Raw genomic sequence first — 24,435 nt, 5'->3', positions numbered from 1 at the left:
AGGAGCCACGTACACACTCATTTGGCCAGCACCCCAGCAGGTGGAAGTAATTTAAATAAATCAGGGATCCCAGCAGTAATTGAAAAAAAAAAAATAGAGGAATGTAAGAAACTATCAGCAGGGGTCAAGGGGGCTGCAAGCCCCCTGAAGCTGTTGAGATTTTAACATTTAAAGATGCTATAGAACACATTTTTTACATAGATTTAACATAGAAAAGCAACAGAATGTAACAATAATGTGTATCTATTTGATGCCATATTTTGTAATCAATGACATAAGTGGCAAAAAAATTATTTATAAAAATTAGATGAAAATGTAGCTTTGAAGAATATACTACTTCTAACCCGGACACTGTTCCGCTATCTCTTTTATGGACGATATCTTTTTTCCACGACATATTCAGGGCTGTGAAATTGTAAATAAGAAATCCGAGGAAAAGGGGGGGTCTGGGGGGCACAGCCCCCCAGCATAAGCCGGGGGTCTGGGGCACTGGATCTGATGCCCCCTTTTTAGTGAGATCAGTCAGCGGGCTGGTGACGTCTGAATAATTAGGTATAAACCTGTGATAATAGCCAGCCAGCCCCAGGAACTGTCTCGCCCTGTTTTTGGTCTTGGGCGTCAGGCAGGCTGCAGTCGCTGTAGTCTTGTCAACTTGGGGACACACCTGCCCATGACCCAAGTGGAAACCCAGATACCATACTTCCACCCGCCCAATTGCACACTTTTTCAGGTTAGCTGAGAGACCCACCCGCCTCAGCAACTCTAGGATGGCCCTAAGGTGGTCTAGGTGCTGCCAACATCCCTTTGTCAAATAAAATTGAGCAGTCTAGTGAACCCCAGCCAGACAATGGTGAAGCTTACTGATGTTCAAGAAGCATTTCTTATGTTCAACTGTCATCTTTAATTTGAACACAAATCAGGGATCCCAGCAGTAATTGAAAAAAATAGAGGAATGTAAGAAACTATCAGCAGGAGTCAAGGGGACTGCAAGCCCCCTGAAGCTGTTGAGATTTTAACATTTAAAGATGCTATAGAACACATTTTTTACATAGATTTAACATAGAAAAGCAACAGAATTTAACAATAATGTGTATCTATTTGATGCCATATTTTGTAATCAATGACATAAGTGGCAAAAAAAAAAAAAAGTTATTTATAAAAATTAGATGAAAATGTAGCTTTGAAGAATATACTTCTTCTAACCCGAACACTGTTCCGCTATCTCTTTTATGGACGATATCTTTTTTCCACGACATATTCAGGGCTGTGAAATTGTAAATAAGAAATCCGAGGAAAAGGGGGGGTCTGGGGGGCACAGCCCCCCCAGCATAAGCCGGGGGCCCGCAGGGCCCCAGACACCAAGCCATTTTAGGTGTTATATGGTGTATTCTGAGCACTTCCTGCAAGTAAAAAATTGATCTCAACAAGTAAATATTTGACTAGTCTTGGTCTTCATTTTGCCATATAAAATACCTATCAACAGTTTTCTCTTTTAAAATGAAAGATCCATGTAAAATACCTTGAAATATCTAATAAGTGCCTATGTATTTTCTCTTAATCAAAATAAAAGTAAAAAAAAGTGTAAATAACAATTTAAAGAAATGTTAATAAAAGAAAACTTTGATAGGCCTTTCAAAATGACTTTGTGAAAAATCATGCTCAATATTTAAGTGAGAGATACCTGTTGTCTTCCAAATTACACTTAATTCTTGTATTATGTCCTGGCTTTTTCCAAGAATCTGTCACAATGTCTCTTGTCTACACAGCAAAAGTTTAAAAAAAACCTAATGTTTCTTATCTAATATATTATTTACATCTTTTCTTTTACTTCTGGCTCCTTCTATTCCTCTTTGCAACACTCCCAGCTATTTCTTTCAATTCATCTTTCAGTAAGGCCATTAGTTATTAGTTCTATAGTTTTGCATTCCTCTATTAAAGCTATTTACAAAATGTTCATAGTCTGTCAAACAGCATCTAATGAAAGTCTTTTAATTTTCTTTTCTTTAACACCATCTCTTTCAGTTTTGCAAACTTGTTCTTTTTCATCTTTTCCTTCAGTCTGTCTGTGTGTTCTTTTCTAGCCCTCTTTGCATCTCTCTCAAACACCTCCTTTTAGCTCTGTCATGCACTCCTGAGCAGTGTTGCCAGATACTGCTGACGTTTTCCAGCCCAAAATATGTTCAAAACCCACCAAAATGCACTTGAAACCGCCCAATCTGGCAACACTGCGTCCTGAGTCGCAGTCAAGACGTGTTCCACGCTCAGCTGGCATAAAACTCCGCGAGTCCAGCTGTATTGAGCCGCCGGTCTCATGCAAGGCGATTAAAACCGACTAGACCCCCCCCCCAATGATTTTTAATGCAAAAATAGACGTTTTGTGAAGATGATATTTTTCGCGACAGAATCCGCGGAAATTTCACAGCCCTGCATATTGAATTAAGTTCAACGCATGAGAAACAAAAGCACGAACGGAGTTAAAACACATTTTCTAGCAAATGGGCGCAGCCATATTGTTTTCTCGTTCTATCGCGTAGTCTCGCGGTATTTACATCAATTTAACTTCCGAGTGTTCCCGAATGTCAACGAGAACAAACGAAGCTGACAAAAACATCGCTAAACAAGCAAACTAAATCAGAACGTATCCTGCTGGTCATTTTACTTAAACAAACATATTTTTAACGGATATACAAGAGATTAAAAAAAAAAAAACAACCCACCACCACTTTGGCTAGAAAAATAGCGGAATTCCGCTAAATAGCGGACATCTGGGATCCCTGACAAATATACTTCTGGGTGGCGCAGTGGTTAGCGCTGTCGCCTCACAGCAAGAAGGTCCAGGTTCGAGCCCCATGGCCGGCGAGGGCCTTTCTGTGTGGAGTTTGCATGTTCTCCCCGTGTCCGTTTCCTCTGGGTGCTCCGGTTTCCCCCACAGTCCAAAGACATGCAGGTTAGGTTAACTGGTGGCTCTAAATTGACCGTAGGTGTGAATGTGAATGGTTGTCTGTGTCTATGTGTCAGCCCTGTGATGACCTGGCGACTTGTCCAGGGTGTACCCCGTCTTTCGCCCGTAGTCAGCTGGGATAGGCTCCAGCTTGCCTGCGACCCTGTAGAATAGGATAAAGCGGCTAGAGATAATGAGATGAGAGATGAGATATACTTCCTTTCCTTCACAACCTTTCTTCACAAACACCGTAAGAGCTGCAGATGGATAAATAAAATGAAATTAGCTCTTACAAGCATAAACATTTCCATAATGCCAGTTAACCACACATGTGGACATTTATCAAATATTCACTCACATAAAATTGGTCAAAGCATATAAAAAGCTAGAAAACCAGCATTAACACGACATTACAGCTTATCCATATAGCACCCCTTTGCATAAATTAACATTAGCATAGCTAATACAACAACAACTATATATAAACACCCTTTCTGAGGTTAATTAAAATAACATATCACAGCAAACAGTCATAAACAAGTTGAAACACACAATACCTTGTTCCCATTTCCAGCTAGGCACTTAATTATCTGTAATGAAACACTACATTGCAAAGCAACGTCTTCAAAACACCTTTTTCTTCCGTACACTCTTCAATTAGCTGCCGTTCATGTGTCAACACTTATGAACAAGTTGCTGACTCTCAAATGAGAGTATGCTAGAAGGGCTTCAAAATAAAAGACCCGAAAACATAAAAGGCACAAACAAAATAAAACTTACAGGAAGTAGTAAACTTGCTTATATACCATCAATAAGAGTAATTTACAAGCAGCACCTAATCAATCGAGAAACTCATCAATGTAAAGCATTGGGTACATGCCAAATTTAGACACCGCATTGACTTTTCTGTAGTCCACACAGAACCGGATCAACCCATCGGCCTTGGGAACCAGGACCACCAGGCTACTCCAGTCACTGTAGGACTCCTCAATTATGCCCATTTCAAGCATGGCCTTGAGTTCATCCTGAACCACCTTTTTTTGTGTTCGGGTAAGCGGTAGGGGTGGCTACGCACAACCACCCTTGGGGGTGTTTCAATGTGGTGTTCTATGAAGTGGGTGTGACCGGGAAGGGGTGAGAACACGTTGGAAAATTCCTCTTGCAACTTGGCAACCTCTGTAAGTTGGGCCGGTGAGAGGTGGTGAAGCCTGGGCTGGTATGCTGGCGCTGCCTCAATCTCCAGGTCCATTGCTCTGTGATGGAGGTGGGAGCTGTGGTCCGGATCTCCAACACTCCAGAGACCGCCCTTGATCGGGCCGGAGCATATCGTATACCAGTGAGTTTTCAAAGGGAAACGTATCACGCGCTGGTGGATTCCGGCTGTAATCAGACCTCAATCCACCAAAGCCTTTTGCAAGGTGAGGCACTGGGGAGAGCACAAGTGGTAAAGGTTTTGTGTGTGCACGGGGGTGTTCAGGATTATCCATTCATGTCCGTCAACATTCTATTTCAGGGAGAAAAGCATAGCCTAAGGGCGGCGGTTAATCCTCGTCTTACCCACCCGCTGATTTTGGGGACTGGTTGGCCAGGGTTGAGAGGCTTAATGGAACACATAGTAAGGGGTGGGTCCTGCGATAGTATGTCATGGGGGGATCCCAGTGTGGCATTGACTGGGGAAGCGGTCACAGAGCCATTAACGTCAGCAACGCATCAGGGCGATACGAAGAGTGAGGAGCAGCTTGCCCCTCCTCCCTCTCTCAGGGATTCCCTCGAGGATTTCTTGTTAAAGCAGTCATGAGACGAGACACTGCGTCATGCGTTTGACCAAGTGAGAGTAATTGACGGTCAAACTCTCCAGCCAAATGCAACACCCTCCTTCCAGTATTTCACAATTATTAAGGATAGGCTGTATTGAGTGATGCAGGACACTAAAATCGGTGAACATTTAACCCAGTTGTTACTCCCAAAGAGCCATAGGGAACTTGTATTCCACATGACTTACTTTAATCCAATGGCTATACACTTAGGGCAGGATAAAACACTACCCTGAATAATGACCTGGTTCTATTGGCCAGGGATTCATGAGGATGTCCGTCAGTGGTGTGTGGCAAATGCCAATTAGTAAATCCCACGGCCACTCCAAAAGCGTCTTTGCGTCTTCTCTCTCTAATCCAGACCCCCTTCAAGAGAATTGGCATGGATCTCGTTGGGCCATTAGATCGGTCAGCATGAAGATATCACTTTATTTTAGTTCTGGTGGACTATGCAATGCGTATCCAGAAGCAGGGTCTCTCTGCAATATTTCAGCACTCAGTATTGCGGAAGCGCTCTTCTGTGTTATCTCCCGGGTCAGGATTCCAAAAGAAATCCTGACTGACCAAAGCACTACTTTTATGTCATGCACACTGCACAAACTGTATGGGTTCTTGGGGATTAAATCAATCTGCACCAATGTCTATCACCCACAAACAGATGGCTGAGTCGAAAGATTCAATCAGACACTCAAAAATTTAATTTGAAAGTTTGTAAGCAAAGATACACATAACTGGGATAAATGGGTTAAGCCCCTGTTATTTGCAGCACGAGAGATCCCGCAAGCCTCCACTGGATTTTCACCATTTGAATTATGATATGGGTGAAACCCGCACAGCATTTTAGATGCGCTGCAGGAAAACTGGGAGGAGGGACCTTCAACAAGTAAAAACGAAATTCAGTACGTTCTTGACCTGTGCGCAAAACTCCACACCCTCACACACTTAACCCAGGAGAATTTATGGCAAGTACAAGAACGTCAAGCCCAGCTGTATAACAGGAGCATGTGCCTTTAGAGAGTTCACCCCAGGAGATAAAGTGCTCGTCTTATTGCCCACTTTGAGCTCCAAATTAGTCGCCAAGTGGTAAGGGCCCTTTGAGGTCACACGGTGAATCAGGGACATCAACTATAAGGTAAGGTGAACGGATAGGGGAGGGGCACTGCAAATATACCACCTCAATCTGCTAAAACATTGCAACAAGGGGGTCCCTGTGGCATTGGCATCGGTAGTCCTGGGTTTCGGCACCACTGTAGTGAATTCTTGGGTTTCAGTCACTTGACTTTTCTTTGCGATTTTTCTTCTGGTAAAACAGCTGGTTGTCAAGCAAACCAAAATGGCTGCCATCGTGCAAACAACTAGCGATAACTTATCAGAGTATGCTCGTAATCTAGAAGCCACTGCTCACTTTAGATATACTCAGAAGATTGTTATGTGTAATGGAATAGGCCCCTACAGTCTGGGAAAGAAGGATTTGCGACACAATCTCGAAAACTACCCTTCGGTCGAGTTCCCCAACATCTTGAACTATCTGGTGTTGCAGACATCCTTCTACACCGCAAAACAGATGAAAGCGTGGAAGAGTATGGAGACTTACAACTTTTTTGTACGTGGCTGGGTAAAGGACCTCGATATCAAGTCACTGCCAAATGAATCTTGTATTGTTTTTTCCCATGTAAGTATGTTTTTTAAGCTTTTCATTCATGTCTTTACAACGAAGCGCTGCAAGTTGAAGTGTAAACAAACAACAGTTCGCTTAATTCTCACTTGTGTTTGCTCTTATCTCTCAGGTAAATCATTCACAAAGATAATCAGAAACCCCTTTAAAGACCTGGATCTTAGTTAAACAAGACGGAGAAGTGATCACGGCGCATTGTAACTGTATGGCTGGGTAAGAATTTTGTCGCGACCATCATACATATGGACTTTATTATTCATAGTTGTTTTGATTGCATGCACTTTCTGAATAACTGGTTGAAAAGACCCCTAGTACACCCTGTTAAAGAAAACGAGACACACGTTGTTTTCAATATGGCGGCCATCGAGTGAGGAGTAAACATAGAAACAGCTGGGGACTTTAGCACTTTGTGACTAAAAAAAGCACCATAAAACAACGACACATAGCAAGAAAAGTACTTGGAAAACACTAATAACATAGCTGAGAGGGATATACAAACCTTTCATGAAGTGATCACTGCAAACTTGATCATGCTTCGACTCGGCTCCCTTCGATTTCAGTGAGAGGTTCAAAAGCCACCTTTCTTAACGTCTTTTTGTGAAATCCTGCGTTCATTCACCTTTTTATTAGTTCACGGGGAATCCTGAAGAAACTTTTATCAGTTTCATGGTTTGTTCGATTCAAACAACCTAAAACAACGCAAACATAAGACATTTTTCATGTGAGCAATGCATCTTCTTCATACAAAGACTTTGTCAACTGAGCTTTGGTTGACCACCAGCTAAAGTTTTGAATCACTAATGAGGCAGATATGACGTCACGTGAAACCCAAGAATCTCTGAAGTGGGTGGAATACTGAAGGGTGGCAGGTGGGAAATGCTGTTCACACAGACTTTTATTTTCAATGTTTTCTTTGCTTTTCAGCTTTTTCACACACACACACCCTCGCTCGGGTTGGGAGGTAGATCCTCTCTTCGCTCTCTCCCTCCTTTTCTACTCTCTGCAGTCACTGCAAAACACACAGACACAACATTAATTGGGAACTGGTGTACTGACTTTGCCACTCACCTTCCCTGGCCTTGCCCTCCATTCACAAACCGACACTTGGCCACACCCCCGCTGCCACAAATGGGTTAATAATTAGATGGATACAGGGTGAGATAGGATGAGTAAACAATTTTTACTTAATAAATACTTTTGCGGCGGCACGGTGGTGTAGTGGTTAGCGCTGTCGCCTCACAGCAAGAAGGTCCTGGGTTCGAGCCCCCGGCGCCGGCGAGGGCCTTTCTGTGTGGAGTTTGCATGTTTTCCCCGTGTCCGCGTGGGTTTCCTCCGGGTGCTCCGGTTTCCCCCACAGTCCAAAGACATGCAGGTTAGGTTAACTGGTGACTCTAAATTGACCGTAGGTGTGAATGTGAGTGTGAATGGTTGTCTGTGTCTATGTGTCAGCCCTGTGATGACCTGGCGACTTGTCCAGGGTGTACCCCGCCTTTCGCCCGTAGTCAGCTGGGATAGGCTCCAGCTTGCCTGCGACCCTGTAGAAGGATAAAGCGGCTAGAGATAATGAGATGAGATGAAATACTTTTGCTTCATTGATTTATATTTAATATTGTGTAGTCTTTCTCATCTGGATAATTAGAAGGGGGTGGTGCCCCGCACCCATTATTGACCAGCCGCCAATGATTATGACTAGAATAAAAAGTCCAAATGACCAGGATAACCTGGTCATTCAGTACATTCAGGTAGTCAGTTGACTTCATTTTTTTGCCTCATAAAGCCTCAGTCACAACTCGCCCTAAGTGTTTTGGACACACACGGGTCGCAGGGTTTGGTAGCTCGCAGCCGTGCCAAAGGGTCACGATGAACCCGGGAGAAAGTTTGGGGGAGGAGTACAGGCAAAGTACTTGTCAAGTACAGGTTGCATGCCTGACTTCCTCGAGGCGTGGGAAAAATTGCGCCATTAGCCTGTGGAAAGCGTATGTCTGACGCACGTGATCAGTGTGTGTTCAGTGAGTGTGGAGTGTGTGAGACTTGCATTTTACCAGTTTCCTGCACTCTGAGTATGGGCCGCACTTGTGAAGCATGTGTGATGCATGTGATTAGCACGTTACAATCACTCATAACTTGCGTGTGATGCAAGCCAGAAGTGGGTATAAAACCAGTGCCTGCAGCATCCTGCATCTGTCTTTCAGCTGAAGAACATTGGATATTTTGTGGGAAAAATTTAAAAATTTTCAGTTTAAAGTTTAGAAAATGGGACCCAAGAAGAAGCGAGCAAAAGTGAAGTAACCCAGCCTGAAACAGCAGAGGGGGAGGAGGAGGAAGAATTTGATGATGATGGCAGCAGCACCGGCGAGCCCTGCACGGACAGGGAGAAGTATGCCTTCAAGCCGGCAGAAGGCACAGCACCCCGCCAGAGGTATTTTCACAGGTAAATACACATGCTTTAAACATTCATTTCAGTATCTATATGCTTATGTAATTAATATTATATATGCTGATTTTCATGTATGTTTCAGCTAACGACACCCAGAAGTGAGGACAGTGCAATCCCATCATCGCTGTCAGGCCATTGTGCCATGCTCAGTGATAAGGACAAGGACATCCCGACACCCCGTCCCACCATTCAGCAGGAGTAGGAGCAGGACAGCAGCTCGGAGTCAGAGTGTGTTTCAGTGCTCAAACTGTTGGGCTATTTAGTTGGGATTTTTTACAATGTAATAAAATGTGTTATTCCCTTATACTCATGTTTTATTATTTGATGTTTGCATGGTAAATTAAACATATACTCAAATAAAAACAGCAAATGAGGTGGTCGTCTTCCTTTCTACAATGCTACACGATCGGTTCCTTGGTTCCCCCCCAATATATATACCCAGAGTCTTGCCCCTCGTGTCACGTACAGGTCGCGTGCGCTGCGTGCAGGTTGCATGCACTGCATGCACACCACACATAGGGGTAGAAAGCGAGATGCACTTCTGTCTTGCGCGCCGCACAAATAGCAAGTGTGGAATACTTGTGTAGTATTTCTGAGGCACGTCACTCATACAATGACTGTGCGTCACTCATGTGTCTTACTGTCATCGCAAAAAGCCCCTATTAGCCGTGCTGCTGACTTGGTTCAGGTGTTCAAAAGGAATACAGGTCCCATATGTAGTGTATGCGTTCTTGATTTGTCGTAAGACCCATAGAATTTGCATGTGCAGGACCAAAAGTCTCCACGGGCAGTCTGCGACCTTCTATGGCGCTGAACACACGCAAGTGTCGTGCAAGTCTCAAGCACGGTTTTGCCGATTTTTTTTTACCATAGACCACCCGTATGGTGGGTTGTGAGTGAGGCTTAACATTGCTGAGCTGAGACCAGACCAATTAAAACAACTAGATTAAAACACTGCCTCCAGAGGCTTGTACAGTGGACCATGTATGCATGATTTATGCATTACTTCATAGACTTTCCTTCTTACCCTGATGCTCCCATCATAAGGTAAATCTGGACATCAGACCACATGACCTTTTGTAATTGCTCCGGAATCCAATCTTTATGCTCCCTAGCAAATTGAAGCCTTTTCTTCCAATTAGCCTTACTAATATATTGCCTGACATTTTTTTTAATGGGTACAGTCCCAATCTTGCAAGTTCTCATTGCATTATGCATGTGGAAATGCTCTTACTTTCACGATTAAACATAGCTGTGAGTTCTACTGTAGACATATTTACGATCTGACTTCAAGCGTTTAAGTGATCTCTGATCACAGTCAGTTTAGATTTTTTTCCGACCACTTTTCTTCTGCAAAGTTGTTGGTTTACCACCATCCTTCCAGGTTTTAATAATTCATTAGCAGACATCACAACTCTTCCGAAAGTTCCAGGAGTCTCCTGCATATTAATAGTGGCTCCTTGACGTCCGCAAACTAGATACAATAGATGACTTGCAACCACGTAATCAAAATGTGCTACATCATGAGTATCCGCCATGATTGTGGATATACAAAGCAACTAGGATGGTAGCCACTGAAAGTGTGTCTGTAAACAATGCTGAATTTTCTCAGTATTACCACAATTTGAACGGTCAAGCGAAGATTCAATACAAAGAGAAGATAGATATGTGTTGTTTTGACCCATATTATTTAAAAAAGTCAGACTTTTCTGAAGATAAGATGCTTTTACCGACCATCAAGTACCCAGATATCGCGTTCTATCTGGTTTGGCTGCTGAAGAATCAAGTCCGACCTTGGACGAAACACAGCCCATTTTCTGAGTGGGTGCCCAGTCTAGATTGTTTCTATCGTATAGTTTTGCTAGTGCTCCTAGAAGTGAAATGGTAATACACGTGTTAAAATTACAACGACCGAGTAAACCACGACAAGAGAATGCTCATTTTATAGCAAAACTCTAGCAACACAAAATAAAGTTCTTCCATGATATTACTGAGAAAGCTTTTGAATCTCACCTGAGATAAAATGATTACTGCAAACACAAGCTATTTTGGTTTTAGCCTCTGTTAGATCAGCCCTGCTGATGCTGTTCAGCCGTGCTCGTCTCCTCTCCGTACTAAGCCTCAGAGTTTCCTCGCCCTCCTTCTGAATCACGGACAGAATTCCAAAATTTGGAACATGCCAAAGTCATGAGTACTGTTGTGACCACAACCATATACAGCATAAAGATACAACCATATACAGCATAGCTAAAAGAACGCTTGAAGCAGTGGAAAAACAAAGAGAGTTGCATACACGTGACTGTGTTTTGGATGGACTGTTGCTTGACCCTGCATTTGTATATCCACCAACATGGCCAACATCTGGGTTTCTATTTTGCTTTGACGTCACTTGCAAGTCAAGGATATCCCAGAATCTAGAGCGAGCAAGCAAGTAAGAATAAAAGAGAGCATGCAAGAGAGTGCATCCTGATTGTTCTGTCTTGTTAATAGTGCTAAAGACCTCATCGCATGATGGCGGCACGCAGCAGTGCAGTGGCTTCTCTAGCTCCCGGTGGTAGCGTTAAAGTTAGCACTACTACTACCAGTAAAACGGCAATTAAGTACAGCTTAGCTTATTTGTTCATGTGCATATTATTTATACTAGCTGGCTAGCTACTAAGGCTGCACGATAAAACAGGCTTGAAAACTTGCTTAAAGATGCAATAGAATATAAAAAAGTTATTAATAAGCAGTTTACATAAATAGTATAAGTAGTCTACATATCTTATTGTCACATTTTCTACATATAGGTCTATCTAATTTGGTGCTGCCAAATTATAACTGTGATGTAGAAAGGGCATTCAGCATGGTGCATCACATGGAGACAGAATTCAGGCGTCAGCTGTCTCACCAAACACTTGTGAATCTGATGTCTTGCAAGATTAACTAGTACATTGACCCAGACTGCCTCAAGGTTGAGGTTTCTGGCAAATTGCTCAAATCTGCAAAGCAAGTCACATCACAATACAACAAATGTTTGCAAAAGAAATAGGAAAGCTTGTGTTTATGTTATACTAGTTTCAGAAAAGCTAGAATATTTGATGTATTTCTGTTCATGTAAATACTCTCTGGAAAAAACCACCTTTGGTTTACTCATGTTTATTTCAGTATCTAATTAAAGTAATTTTCAGTTGTGACATGTCCTATTCATCCTTTCATATGAGGAATGAGGCTTGGGGGAGCTACCTCCCTGAAATGACTTTTTGCATATTGGGATGTTTGCATTGGACAGTTCTTAACCCAACTCCAGTAGTTTCAGCAGTCTCCTTAGTTGTTCAATAACACAGTCTCTCTTCCATGACCGTGGGATACTCTGACATGGTTGTTTCAAAAAAAAAAAAAACCCCACCTAATCACTGCATCAGATCGGGTTCAAATAATTCTTCTTCTTTAAGGTTTTATGGCGGTTGACAAACTAGCTTAAAGGTGCATTACCGCCACCGACTGGGCTGGAGTGTGGACCAGGAGATATAAGGGAGGGGAAAACAAAACCCCCCTTATATTTCAAAGAATTGTTCCCAGCTAAAACACATTAATCACTGCAGCAAAGGTTCTTTAGTATTTGCTGATTTAAATCCAAACAGCGACTTTATTTGTGTACAATTCAAACAGTAGTCTCCCCGTCCCCTAAGCATCCTACGATTTGAGTTTTTAAACATCTGAATGGGACGGCGGTTTTTCAGTGACGTCATTACTGCGACAGAGTCAACTACGCTCTCGAAGAAGACGTTGTACGCTCGCTAGAATGGATCAGCTTTGCAAACTTTTTGTTGGTGGATTAAATGTTCAAACTACTAGCGAAGGACTCCGTGCTCATTTCGAGCAGTACGGGCACCTAAACGACTGCGTTGTTGTTCAAAACGACCAGCTTCAGCGATCACGCTGTTTTGGCTTTGTAACCTATTCAAGTGTTGAAGAGGCTGATGCAGCAATGGCAGCTAGGCCACACATTGTTGATGGTAAAAGCGTGGACTTGAAAAGGGCAGTGGCTCGTGAAGATGCAGGCAAACCTGAAGCTCTTGCCAAAGTAAAGAAAATATTTGTTGGGGGCCTGAAAGAAGACATCGAAGAAAAGGACCTAAATGAATACTTTTCTCAGTTTGGTGTCATCGAGAAAGCAGAAGTCATCACGGATAAAGATACTGGCAAGAAGCGTGGCTTCGGTTTTGTACACTTCGAGGACAATGACTCTGCGGATAAAGCAGTTGTGCTTAAGTTTCACACGATAAACGGGCACAAAGTAGAAGTGAAGAAGGCACTCACTAAACAAGAAATACAGGCTGCTGGTGGAGCCCGGGTCAGCAGGGGCAGAAGAGGCGGTGGAATGGGAAGAAATCAAAATGGTTTCGGTGGCGGAAGAGGTGGTTACAACAGCTATGCTGGTGGCTATGATGGAGGTTATGGCGGCGGATATAGCGGCAACTACGGAGTGGGTTATGAAGGCGCATACAGTGACCAGATGGGAAGCTATGGTGGTGGCGGCAATGGCTACGGTGACTTTGGTAATGGCTACAGTCAACAGTCGTCTGGTTACGGGCCTATTAAAGGCGGAAACACTTATCGGAGCATGGCCCCTTATCCTCGTGGTGGTGCCTCTGGCTATGGTAGGGGTGGATATTGAGGCCCATGTTAAAAGCAGTTGGATGAGTGAAAGTCGTCAGACTATCCACATATTTCTTCAAAGCCTTATGGAACACATCGCGCCATTTGGTTGCTACTCAATGCTACAAAAATGGCGGATATTAACCCCACTATCGGGTAGGCACATGGCTTCCAAGCAACCTGACTTTTGTTGGACGACACGTTCCAGTCTACTTGGAATCGGCGCATCAGATAACATTCATCAGGACATCTTGGCTATCTTATACAGTGATTTAGCTTTCTGCTCTTCATTTTTCCTGAAAACCTGTGTTGGCAGTCAGTGTTTTAGATTTCCTGTTGGCTAGCTCAACAGATGTAAGTTGTTTAAGGTCCCCCCCCCCTTTCCTGAAACGCCGCACTATCATGTACTTCACCATTATATTGAAACTTTGTCTCTTCTTTGCGGTCATCTGTAAGACCACCATTGCGTTAATTCGAATGAACATACTTTTTCATAAAGGCGGTATCACTTTGTAGAATAACGTCTTTTATTTACACTATAGTCGCGTAGTTTAGGTATATTCTCCTATATGGAATAAAGTCTGACGTATTTTCTCTTTTTGTCTGTAAAACTTTTAAGCATTGAAGCAAATGTGTTGTTTGTGGTCCCCCCCTTTTTTTTTTTTAATAAAAAAAAAATTAGTTAAACCTTGTTCGTTGTGGTTCGTGAGCACTTCCTTTGCACCCTTGCCTGACTAACTGGTTTCTTAACATTGTTTGACACTAAGTCGTGACTTAACATTACACTGAAGTTGTTTATCATCTGGAAATAAACATTCATTAAATTTTGCATAATATTAAGTCGAAAATGGAATAACTTCTCATAACAGGGAATAAATCCACTTAACATAAAACTTCAAATAAAAGTAGTTACAGTGGAAAGTCACTTTATTAAATGCAATGCATAAAGTGCAAAATTATTCACGTGACACTATGAAAATGGGCCACAAAATAAGTACACACAATCCAGAGTAAGTGCAGTTTACCCAACCTAACAAACACTGACACTGAATTACAAATTGTACAGTAATGAGAATATCCGGAAGTATTCAATGCATAAATATAGTGATTAACTACAGCTAACGGAGCTGAAATCATAGCCTGTGCAAATCGGTGGTAAGCCGGAGACTGACTTCAAGGTGATGAGTGCCTTAAAATCAGGATGACGTGATCTGATACAGCCGTTGATTCGGTTAAAGTGCATAATAGTAGCTTGACTTGATGTGTTACTTTATGTCCATCTCGTATGGTGTCACTGGAGACTTGAATTTTTTTCCCCATCTGATTTAAGGCAGATTTTCCTTGAGGAGCTACGTGGTCATGTCAGCAGTGGGTAAAATAAATTCCTCTACCCACAACTTTTCCACTGTATTGATGTTTGTAGCTAGCGCTAACTAGGTCAGGGGTTTTCAAAGTGTGGGAGAGTCAGCCCCCCCCTCAGAGAGCAAATAAACAACAGCGCCCACCCTACAATTTTTGTTGTTGCTATACTTAATGCTCCATTCGTATTTAAAAAAATGGTTGTTGTACACATTTTAAACATCTGTGCTTTTTGAAAACATCTTTTTACACATTTAAAACATATGTGCTTTATTAAAACATTTTTTTACACATTTTAAACATCTGTGCTTTTTTAAAACCTCTTTTTTTTTTTTTTACACATTTTAAACATCTGTGCTTTTTTTTTTTAAACATCTTGTTTTACACATTTTAAACATCTCATAGCATCGTTAGCAAGCACCTCTTGGCAGACAACATACTGTGGCAGTGGAGTATCTTCAGATCCAGTCCATGAAAATCCAAACTTTAAATAATTGTGGTTATACTTCTTTTTTTGCTTGGCCTAGACTCTGTCTCCTCGCTCACTGTAGCTTTAGGTACTAAAAATCAATCCATTTTGTCTCCGGCAAAGGCTAGCTGAAGTTCGCTAAATGTCCGCAATAGTAACTTATTCTGGTTCATTTTTCCTGACGTTGCGCCCCCCTCTGAAAAACTCTGGCGCCCCCTAGGGGAGGCGCGCCCCACACTTTGAAAAGCCCTGTGCTAGGTAGTTAAGCTCAAAAATGGCTGAAAGATGGTAACACTGGTCCGATTTTCTGACATGCTCTGGGGATAATACGATCACATCCAGGTTGAGAGCGCACTGGACAAAATGTTTGTATATATTTTAATTTTTATTTTGTTCTTTTTTGTGTTGTTTTTGTCTGACTGCCCTGGTTTGTTTTGATGTGTATTTGTACTGATTTGGACATGTGTCTGGCGAATAAACAGAATTGAATTGAATTGATCAAAAGTGCCCCATCCATCTACTGTTATGGAATGGATAGATGACATGAAAATTGTGGCCCAACGTCAACTATGTTGATAATTATTTTATTTTTAGTGAGGGTGTAGAGGGCAAGAAGCTAAGGAACTACTAAAGCACAGACGTGTACAATTATCTACAACAGTAATAAAACTGGCAAAATTATGTATAAAAGAGGACAAGTTTGTGCCTAGCCGGATCAAAAAAAGGGAAATCCTATAGTCATGCAGCAGCTATCATCTGGAAGGTAGGCTATGTCAGAGTAGAGTGATTTATTGTATTGGTTTAATAGTAATAATAATAATAATAATAAATGTAGCGTTTATGTATTGCAAGTCGTTATGGACAAAAGCGTCTGCTAAATACCAAGGAGCATAGGCTAACCATTTTAATGCAATCCACAGCAAATGCTGTGAAACTTTGGAAAGACGACATACCATGCTTAATTCTGTATTTGTCCAAGCTTCTTCAACTTCATAACTACCCTGATCATTCCAGATATTGGATGGTATTTATAGGCTATTTGTTTACACTAGTATTTCAGCACTGGTCGCTCTTGGATTCACTTGGCTGCCAAGGCCTGCACTAATTGTTAGTCACTTATAAAAACGTCAGATAAATGACTGTTTGAATAATGTACAATATCAAACAATTAGTATTAATATCGTTGATTCAGATTCAAAATTCAGTGGCTGGTGAAAGACAGTAAATCTTCATTTAATTATTCTAGTATTTTGTTATGGAATGAATTCACTGTAAAAAACAACCTATAGAATTTACCCAATTTATCTAAGGTAACAATTTGCATAGACTTTATTTGGGTAAATTTCAACCATTATTTTGAGTAAATACCACCTACATTCAACAGCTATAAATTACTCAAAGAAATAAGGTAAATATTGCCTAGGATTTTCAATAAAAATTGCTCAAAATTATTGAGTAGTAATAACACTAAATGTTTAGCCATTATTTATGTAATTAATAATTATTAATAATTATTAGCTACTATGACAAATTAACTATTACCTATTCCAGGAAGGTTAGATTTACTTGAAGCCATTTTCAGACACAGCAGACGCCAGACAGTATTAAAGTCAACTTGTTTATTCAGTCACTCAAGTCTTAACATGCAACATATCCAATATACTGTATTTAAACAATGTAAAACACAATGCACACATATATACACTCACCGGCCACTTTATTAGATACATGTGTACAACTGCTCGCTGACACAAATTTCTAGTCAGCTAAACACATGGCAGCAACTCGATGCATTTGGACATGTAGAAATGGTCAAGAGTGGAGGGCACAGTGTAGATATAAAACAATAAAAGCTGTTACAAAAATAGAAAAAAAATACACCACACAACTGTTTTTCCCCTTAGAGAAGTTTGCACATGTACAGTATTCATACAAATAAGAATAACTAAGAACAATTTAAGAAAAATATGAACACCTGCAGCACTCACCCAACAGTGCGTTTTACCAATTATTCAGATTAAGCCACTGACACAACACAAGCTCTGTGTGTGTGTGTGTTCAAAAAAGACAAGAGAAATCTGTTTGTGTGTAGCTTAACCTGAGTAAAAGCAGTTCACTCTCTCTCTGCTGTGCCAAAGGTAAAAATCTTCCAAAAAAACAGTTAGTGCCAAGATAAAAGTTTAAGAAAAGGTTATTCTTGTACATATTTAGCACTCTTCCCCCCCAAGACAAGTTTAGACAGTATTCACATAAATCAGAATAACTTAGAATGTGGAGTGATGCTACATGTGTTCATATCTCTTAAATGGTTCTCTGTTCTGCCAGATATTCAGGTCAACTGACACACACACACACAACAAAAAAACAAAATAAATCCTACTCAACTGTTTGCGTCCTTGTAAATGTTAATTCGCAATTCCCTTCGAGACGCAGACTCGCTCCAGTCTCTTCTTCTGGGAGCACTGCATGCACGAGTGCTGTTTCCCGCTGAATCATGAGCTCGGTTCGAGCATGCTCCCATGAATCATTGCGCGTAGAATCGAGTAGGCTATATTTTAGTCATTTTAGGTAGTTATACCCTACCTATTGCGTTACATTATTTCCTGCCTAATATTTCTGATTATTATTTAATCCATTTTCATCACTTCAATTGGGTGTAGTTTACTCATTTCTCACCATTAGAAGTTTATACTCTATATTAATAGGTAGCGCCTGTATGATCTACCCCTTGCAATCGATTACCTTTGCTTACCGATTTTTTTTGTGGAAAAAATAATCATTTTTTATCAGTAAAATATACAACCCCACAAAATCATTTTTTACAGTTCAAGGCGCTACCAACAAGTCTCAGTTTAAACGTCTAGTCAAACAATTTTTATTCCAAAATCTTAGCAATCAGGAATCTAGTGTTTTTATTTTTTATTGATGAGTTTTTCTTGATTGTATACCACCGTTATTGTTTTTTTTGTGATATTGTCGTATTTAATTTTTTATACTTATATAACCTGTTAATTGTCTGTTTATTAGTCTATTTTTCTATTGTTAAGTTTACATTATGTTGTTCTTTGATATTGTCAGGTTTTTTTTTTAGGGACCACAATGGAAATAAGTGTTTACACTTTCTTGTGTCATCCCAATATTTTAATGTTTTTTGTACTTGTATTTTATATATTATGTACAAGATCATTTTTATATTGAATCAATCAATCAGACAGGAATCGCATGTACAGATGAGCAGTGTATGGTCCTGGACAACACGTCTGGCGAGTCCGTTGTTTGTGCACCCGGCAGCACACGCTGAACCAGAAAAAGGCGTAATTTTAAAATACGTTATCCTCTGACTAAACCATGGTTATCGTAGCTAGGCTCCACTCGGCCGTAGCTGTTTGGATAAACCGGAAATCAAGACCAACATCCGAGAGAGGCGGGTGTCATGCCGACCCCCATTGTCTCTTGCAGGAAAGTCAGGCTTCCTCTGCTGCATCCATGCTGTGGTAAAGTATGCTGTCAGAATGCAGGGGAGACTGGGATCGCGCAAACTGTCGGAGATGTCCAAATCGGCGTTCAGGAAGCGAAATCAGTAAACTAGCGAGGATCGGACGATCAACAAACAGGGCAACGTAGAACGAGCGATAAGGCGAGGTCGGGATAAAACGGAAACAAGGTCAATACACTGGAAAGATTCTAAATGGCTCGGTAAGAATAGAAGAGGATACCAAACGATACTTCGCAACGGGTTGGTTGGAGAGTGGTAATTGTTGTTTTGACCTGCAGGTGGGGTGATCAGCAGTCAGGTGATATTTTGTTTATTCAGGTGTGGTTCTTGGGTGTTGTAGTTCAGGGTGGCCATGTTTGAATGCTGTTCTAACCTACCTTGTGTCCGAAATCGCGCCCTACTCACTGTATGGTGGGGACGCTATTTTGTAGTGCTGTCCGAAACCTTAGTAAGGATTATTGACACTCTATATAGTGCACTCAAAGTATCCCACAATGCATCACGAAAAATAGTGTAAAACCGATGGTCACGAACCAAAGCAATATATCCCATCATGCATTGCGGTCACGCTGAAAGAAATCAAATTAAAAGTCTCAAGTTTGATTTAAAAAAAGGCAGCGGCAAAGAAGAAAGTATTCAAACTTGATTTAAAAAAAAAACCCTGAAAGATGCAGGCACTTTTTATTGATTAACGCGGGAAATACGCTCAGTATAATATGTATTTATCACAAAAATGCATGCATTTTATTATTTTGAAAACCCACCAGCAGACTGATCTGGCACGTTTTAATTGTGTGACAGTAATGACGTAAATACCAGCGCGACGGACTAGTGTCCAAAAGCGTTTTTTAATTTTACCAATGAGCTCACGATATAGTCCTCTATATAGTAATTCCCTATATAGGGAGTAGTGAACGAGCGAGCGATTTTTGGACACAGGGCTAGTGTTCTCTGAGCCGTTACTAACATATATACACACACAATCCATTTTAAGAGGAATAGAATAGAATGCCTTTATTGTCACTGCACTTAACGTACAATAAAATTTAGTTCATCATAGGAGAGCAAAGCCGCTGCATGCATGCGTGCCGCCACTCTTGGGCACTTCAGGCCAAGGCCATCCCATGTTAACCTAACTGCATGTCTTTGAACTATGGGGGAAACCAGAGCACCCGGAGGAAACCCACACAGACACGAGGAGAAGATGCAAACTTCACACACAAAAATCTCCATCAGCCAGTGAACTCGAACCCAGAACCTTCTTGCTGTGAGGCGACAGTGCTAACCACTTACACCACAGTACCACTCAACACCTGTATACTTGCTAATTTATGCAGTTATCCAATAATGCAATCATGTGGCAGCATCACAATGCATAAACTCATGCAGAAACGGATCAACAGCTTCAGATAATTCAGGAAGTGTGACTACCACTATAAAAGCTGAATGGAGAAAAAGATGTTATCTCTGACTTTAACCATGGCATGGCTATTGGTACCAGATGCACTAGTTTGAGCATTTTAAAAACTGCTGATCCTTTGGGATTTTCACGCACAACAGTCTCTAGAGTTTACACAGAATGGAGTGAAAAACAAAAAACATCCTGTGAAAGGAGTGTTGGAAGGCTGAAACATCTTGTTGATTAGAGAGATCAGAGGAGACTGACCAGACTGGTTTGATTTGACAGGAAGTAACTCAAATAAGCAATCTTTATAACCATGGTGAGCAGAAAAGAATCTCAGAATGCATAATACATTAAACCTTGAGGTGGATGGACTACAACAGCAGAAGACTACATCAGGTTCCTCTCCTGTCTGGCAAGAACAAGAATCTGAGGCTATCATGAGCACAGACTCATCAAAACAGCTGAAGAATGGAAAAAAGACTAGCCCTGTGTCCGAAATCGCTCACTTGTTCCCTACTCCCTATATAGGGAATTACTACATAGAGGACTATATAGTGAGCTCGCTGGTAAAATGAAAGAAAAAAAACGCTTTCGGACACTAGTCCGTTGCGGGAATGTGGCAAGATGGCAGTTTGAGCAGTCGTGTTTTTTTAAGAAGCTCGTCAAACTTAGTCCCAAAGTTTTGTTTGTACTTGTTAATTTACACTTTTGAGAGTCAAAATGGATGGAAGACAGCTGATTAAACCTGCCACACTAAGATTAAGCCAGGAGGACCAAGAAACTTCGTTTGATGTCGAAAGAAAAGAAATGGATCCAGTCGTGGAGCATGACTATGCAATGGATGTTTCTTTGCTAAACAAGAGAGAACGCAGTGATGACTCGGCACCGCCAATGCCAAGTAAACTGGAAAAAAAGGCCAAGTCGACAAATAAAGGTGAGAGTGATTGTAATCTCTAATAAAACAATTTTAGAGGCTATTCTGAGCCTTGAAAAGAGAGTGGATGCGCAGCTAGCCGATTTGAGTGAGCAGACCAGGCAAAGCAGTGCCATGATTGCTAATTCAGCTAAAGCTGTTCAGTTCAACGCTGAAGAAGTGAAAGAATGCAAACACAAGGTTCAAGTCTTGGAGAAACAAAACGACCAACTGCTCAAAGATAACAAAGAATTTAAGGAAAGAATCAAAGAACAAAAAAGATACAGAATGAGATGGTGTCTCCAGATTAAAGGCTTGGGAGAGAAAAAGGAGGAAAACATCAGGGAGCAAGTCATCCAAATCCTGGGCAATGTTGTCCTGGAGTTGAGGCCTAAGATGGAAGAAGCAGTTGACACCATGCATCGGGTGGGGAAAAAGATGAACAAGAACAGACATGTCATCATTTTGTTTGCCATAAGACGAGTGAAGGAAGAAGTATGGCAGCGGAGCAAGGACTCTCCGGTCTGCAAGGAAAAAGGTATTTGTTTTGCTGAAGTGCTTCCATGAGAGGATTGGGAAGAAAGGAGCCAGCTTTGGCCACAGATTGAGCAAGCAAGGCGGGCCAATAAGCAAGCCTACTTTCAGGGTCCATACGAATACATCGAGGGACGTCGGATTGAGTAAAAGCAGGAGAATTCAGGCTTTTATGTCTGATGTGGTCGAATACATTAAAGGGACAATGGAGCTCTATTTAAAGGCTACTGTTCAGTTAGTTGCGGAGTGAACTAATCAGTTGTTAGACTTGGTTGTATACTTGTTTTGTTCTGTTCCAGTTGTAATGGTAAATGTGAAAATTTCATTTGGTTCTTTGAATGTAAGGGGCTTAAAGGACAGTGTAAAAAGAAAGGCACTTTTTCTACTTTGCAAAGGGCAAAATCTCATTGTTTTTACAAGAGACTCATTCCTTTCAGATGGACGGGACTTTTTGGACTAACCAATGGGGAGACAAGATGCTATTCAGCCATGGATCTAACCGGTCGGGAGGTGTGGCGATATGCTTCAGTAGATGTCCTGGTGAAATCGTGACTCTCAGAGCTGATGGAGGTGGTCACTGGTTGACTGTGGTATTGAAAATTGAAAGTCTGTTCTTCCTAATAACTAATATTTATGGATATGATAATGATGGTCAAAACATAAAACTAATGGAAAATATTACAAATGTGATTTCAGACCTCAAAACTTTATATCCTACTGAATGTATCATAGTAGGAGGTAATTGGAGCATGACACTTAATGAATGCGAAGATAGATGGCCTCCTAGACTAAGAAAGTTGAAATGCAATGACATTGTTGAAGGTTTCAAGACAGGTAATAATTTAACTGATTGTGGCAGCGGGGGCGTGGTCAAGCGCCGGTCTGTGACAGGAGGGCGGAGTCAGGGAAGGTAAGTGGCAGAATCACTTCACCTGAGAGCAATTAACCTGTGTTTGTGTGTCTTCCCAGTGACCGCGCCCTATATGAGGAGGGAGAGTGAGAGCAGAGGGGACTCATCCCTGAACCAGACGCCGGTTGTGTGGGTGTCTGCTTGAATGAATGAACTATTGTTTAAACTGAAAAGTCTAGCAATAAACGCTATTTTGGAACCTGATCCCTGTCCTGCCGTCCTCTGTGCTCCACCACACATAGGGAGGCCTACAGTGGTGCCGAAACCCGGGAAAGGTGGAGCACAGAGGACGGCAGGACAGGGATCAGGTTCCAAAATAGCGTTTATTGCTAGACTTTTCAGTTTAAACAATAGTTCATTCATTCAAGCAGACACCCACACAACCGGCGTCTGGTTCAGGGATGAGTCCCCTCCGCTCTCAGTCTCCCTCCTCATATAGGGCGCGGTCACTGGGAAGACACACAAACACAGGTTAATTGCTCTCAGGTGAAGTGATTCTGCCACTTACCTTCCCTGACTCCGCCCTCCTGTCACAGACCGGTGCTTGACCACGCCCCCGCTGCCACACTGATGTATGGAGAAGTTTAAATCCGGGAATCAAAAATTACTCTTGGTTTAAGCCCAACGGGGAAAGTAATTCTAGAATTGATTATTGGTTGGTCAGTGACAACATCATGAGATATGTTTCACAATCTAAAGTCTCTAATGCTCCTCTCTCCGATCACTGTTTTATAAATCTGGTTTTAGAACCAACAATAAGGGAATCCAGAAACAAAGGATATTGGAAATTTAATGCCAAGTTGCTACAGGATGAGAAATATTGCGAAAAGAAATAATAAGGGATATTGGAAATGATTAATCCATCAATAGTGACATTGATAAATGGGAATTTCTCAAATTCAAAATTGGGGTATTTACTATTAATTTTCGTAAAGATCTTAACAGGAAAAGAGGAGAGTATGAAAGCAACCTACTTGGGATACAAGTCTGTGTTGTAGTAAACCTGAACTAAATGAAACAGGAAAAAAAAAGTTAATGGAGTTAAGTCAAATTAGATGACCTTTATCTTGGAAAAAGCACAGTGCCTTTATAAGATCACAAGTGAAATGGATTGAGGCAGGTGAAAAAAAACTTCCTCATATTTTAGTAATTTAGAGAAGAACAGACAAGTGAGAAATTCAATTACAGCTCTAATGATAAATGGTATAGAAAGCAAAGATCATAGTGATATAGAAAAAGAGGTTTTTATATATTACTCTAAGTTGTATACCTCAAATTACTCCTCGGTAGATACGGATAACTTTTTTGATAAAATCAAGAACTTTATCCCTTGTATAGAGGAATCCTTTAAAGATCTTTGTGAAGCTGATATTAAAATTGAGGAACTAGACTCAGCTATTTTGAAGATGGCTTCAAACAAATTGCCAGGCACTGATGGGCTTACTGCCAATTTTTATCAATTCTTTTGGAAAGATTTAAGGAATTTATTGTTTAAAGCTTTAAGAGAGTGCATAGAGAAGAAAGAACTGACGTCTAGCATGAAACAAGGTGTAATTCCACTCACTTCAAAGTCTGGTAAAGATAAAAGAATACTAGATAACCTGAGACCAATTAAACTGCTGAATACTGATTATAAAATTCTTTCAGGGGTCATTGCTGCTAGACTGAAGGTAGGCTTATCATCCATAATTAGTGAGACACAGTCACGCTTTTTGAAAGGAAGATTCATCCATAATAACATTAAGTTGGTTTTAGATTTGCTTGATTACAGTGATTTAATTGATGAAGGTGGTTTTATTTTATTTTTAGATTTTTTTAAAGCTTTTGATTCTGTTGAACAT

General features: G+C 41.1%; 1 protein-coding gene and 1 long non-coding RNA gene across 2 annotated transcripts; one reads left to right on the top strand and one right to left on the bottom strand.

Moving 5' to 3' along the window:
- Positions 1–6,944: 6,944 nt before the first annotated feature.
- Positions 6,945–11,004, bottom strand: LOC132890604 (uncharacterized). The gene is made up of 3 exons (XR_009655221.1): positions 10,881–11,004; positions 7,374–7,439; positions 6,945–7,119 (listed from the first exon to the last, which is right to left on the bottom strand). It is a non-coding gene; the product is annotated as an uncharacterized LOC132890604 (long non-coding RNA).
- A 1,587-nt stretch (positions 11,005–12,591) lies between these two features.
- LOC132890603 (heterogeneous nuclear ribonucleoprotein A0-like) lies at positions 12,592–14,195 on the top strand. Its single transcript, XM_060927623.1, has one exon. The coding sequence runs from the start codon at positions 12,652–12,654 to the stop codon at positions 13,525–13,527; it is 876 nt and encodes a 291-aa protein (XP_060783606.1). The 5' UTR covers positions 12,592–12,651; the 3' UTR covers positions 13,528–14,195.
- The last annotated feature ends 10,240 nt before the right edge of the window (positions 14,196–24,435 follow it).

This window comes from Neoarius graeffei, chromosome 8 (assembly GCF_027579695.1).
Source record: "Neoarius graeffei isolate fNeoGra1 chromosome 8, fNeoGra1.pri, whole genome shotgun sequence".
Taxonomy (NCBI): Eukaryota; Metazoa; Chordata; class Actinopteri; order Siluriformes; family Ariidae; genus Neoarius; species Neoarius graeffei.
This window is presented reverse-complemented; position numbering and strand designations above follow the sequence as displayed.

Coding starts and splice junctions, on each gene's coding strand:
- LOC132890603 (XM_060927623.1), top strand. CDS start 12,652: ATGGATCAGCTTTGCAAACTTTTTGTTGGTGGATTAAATGTTCAAACT.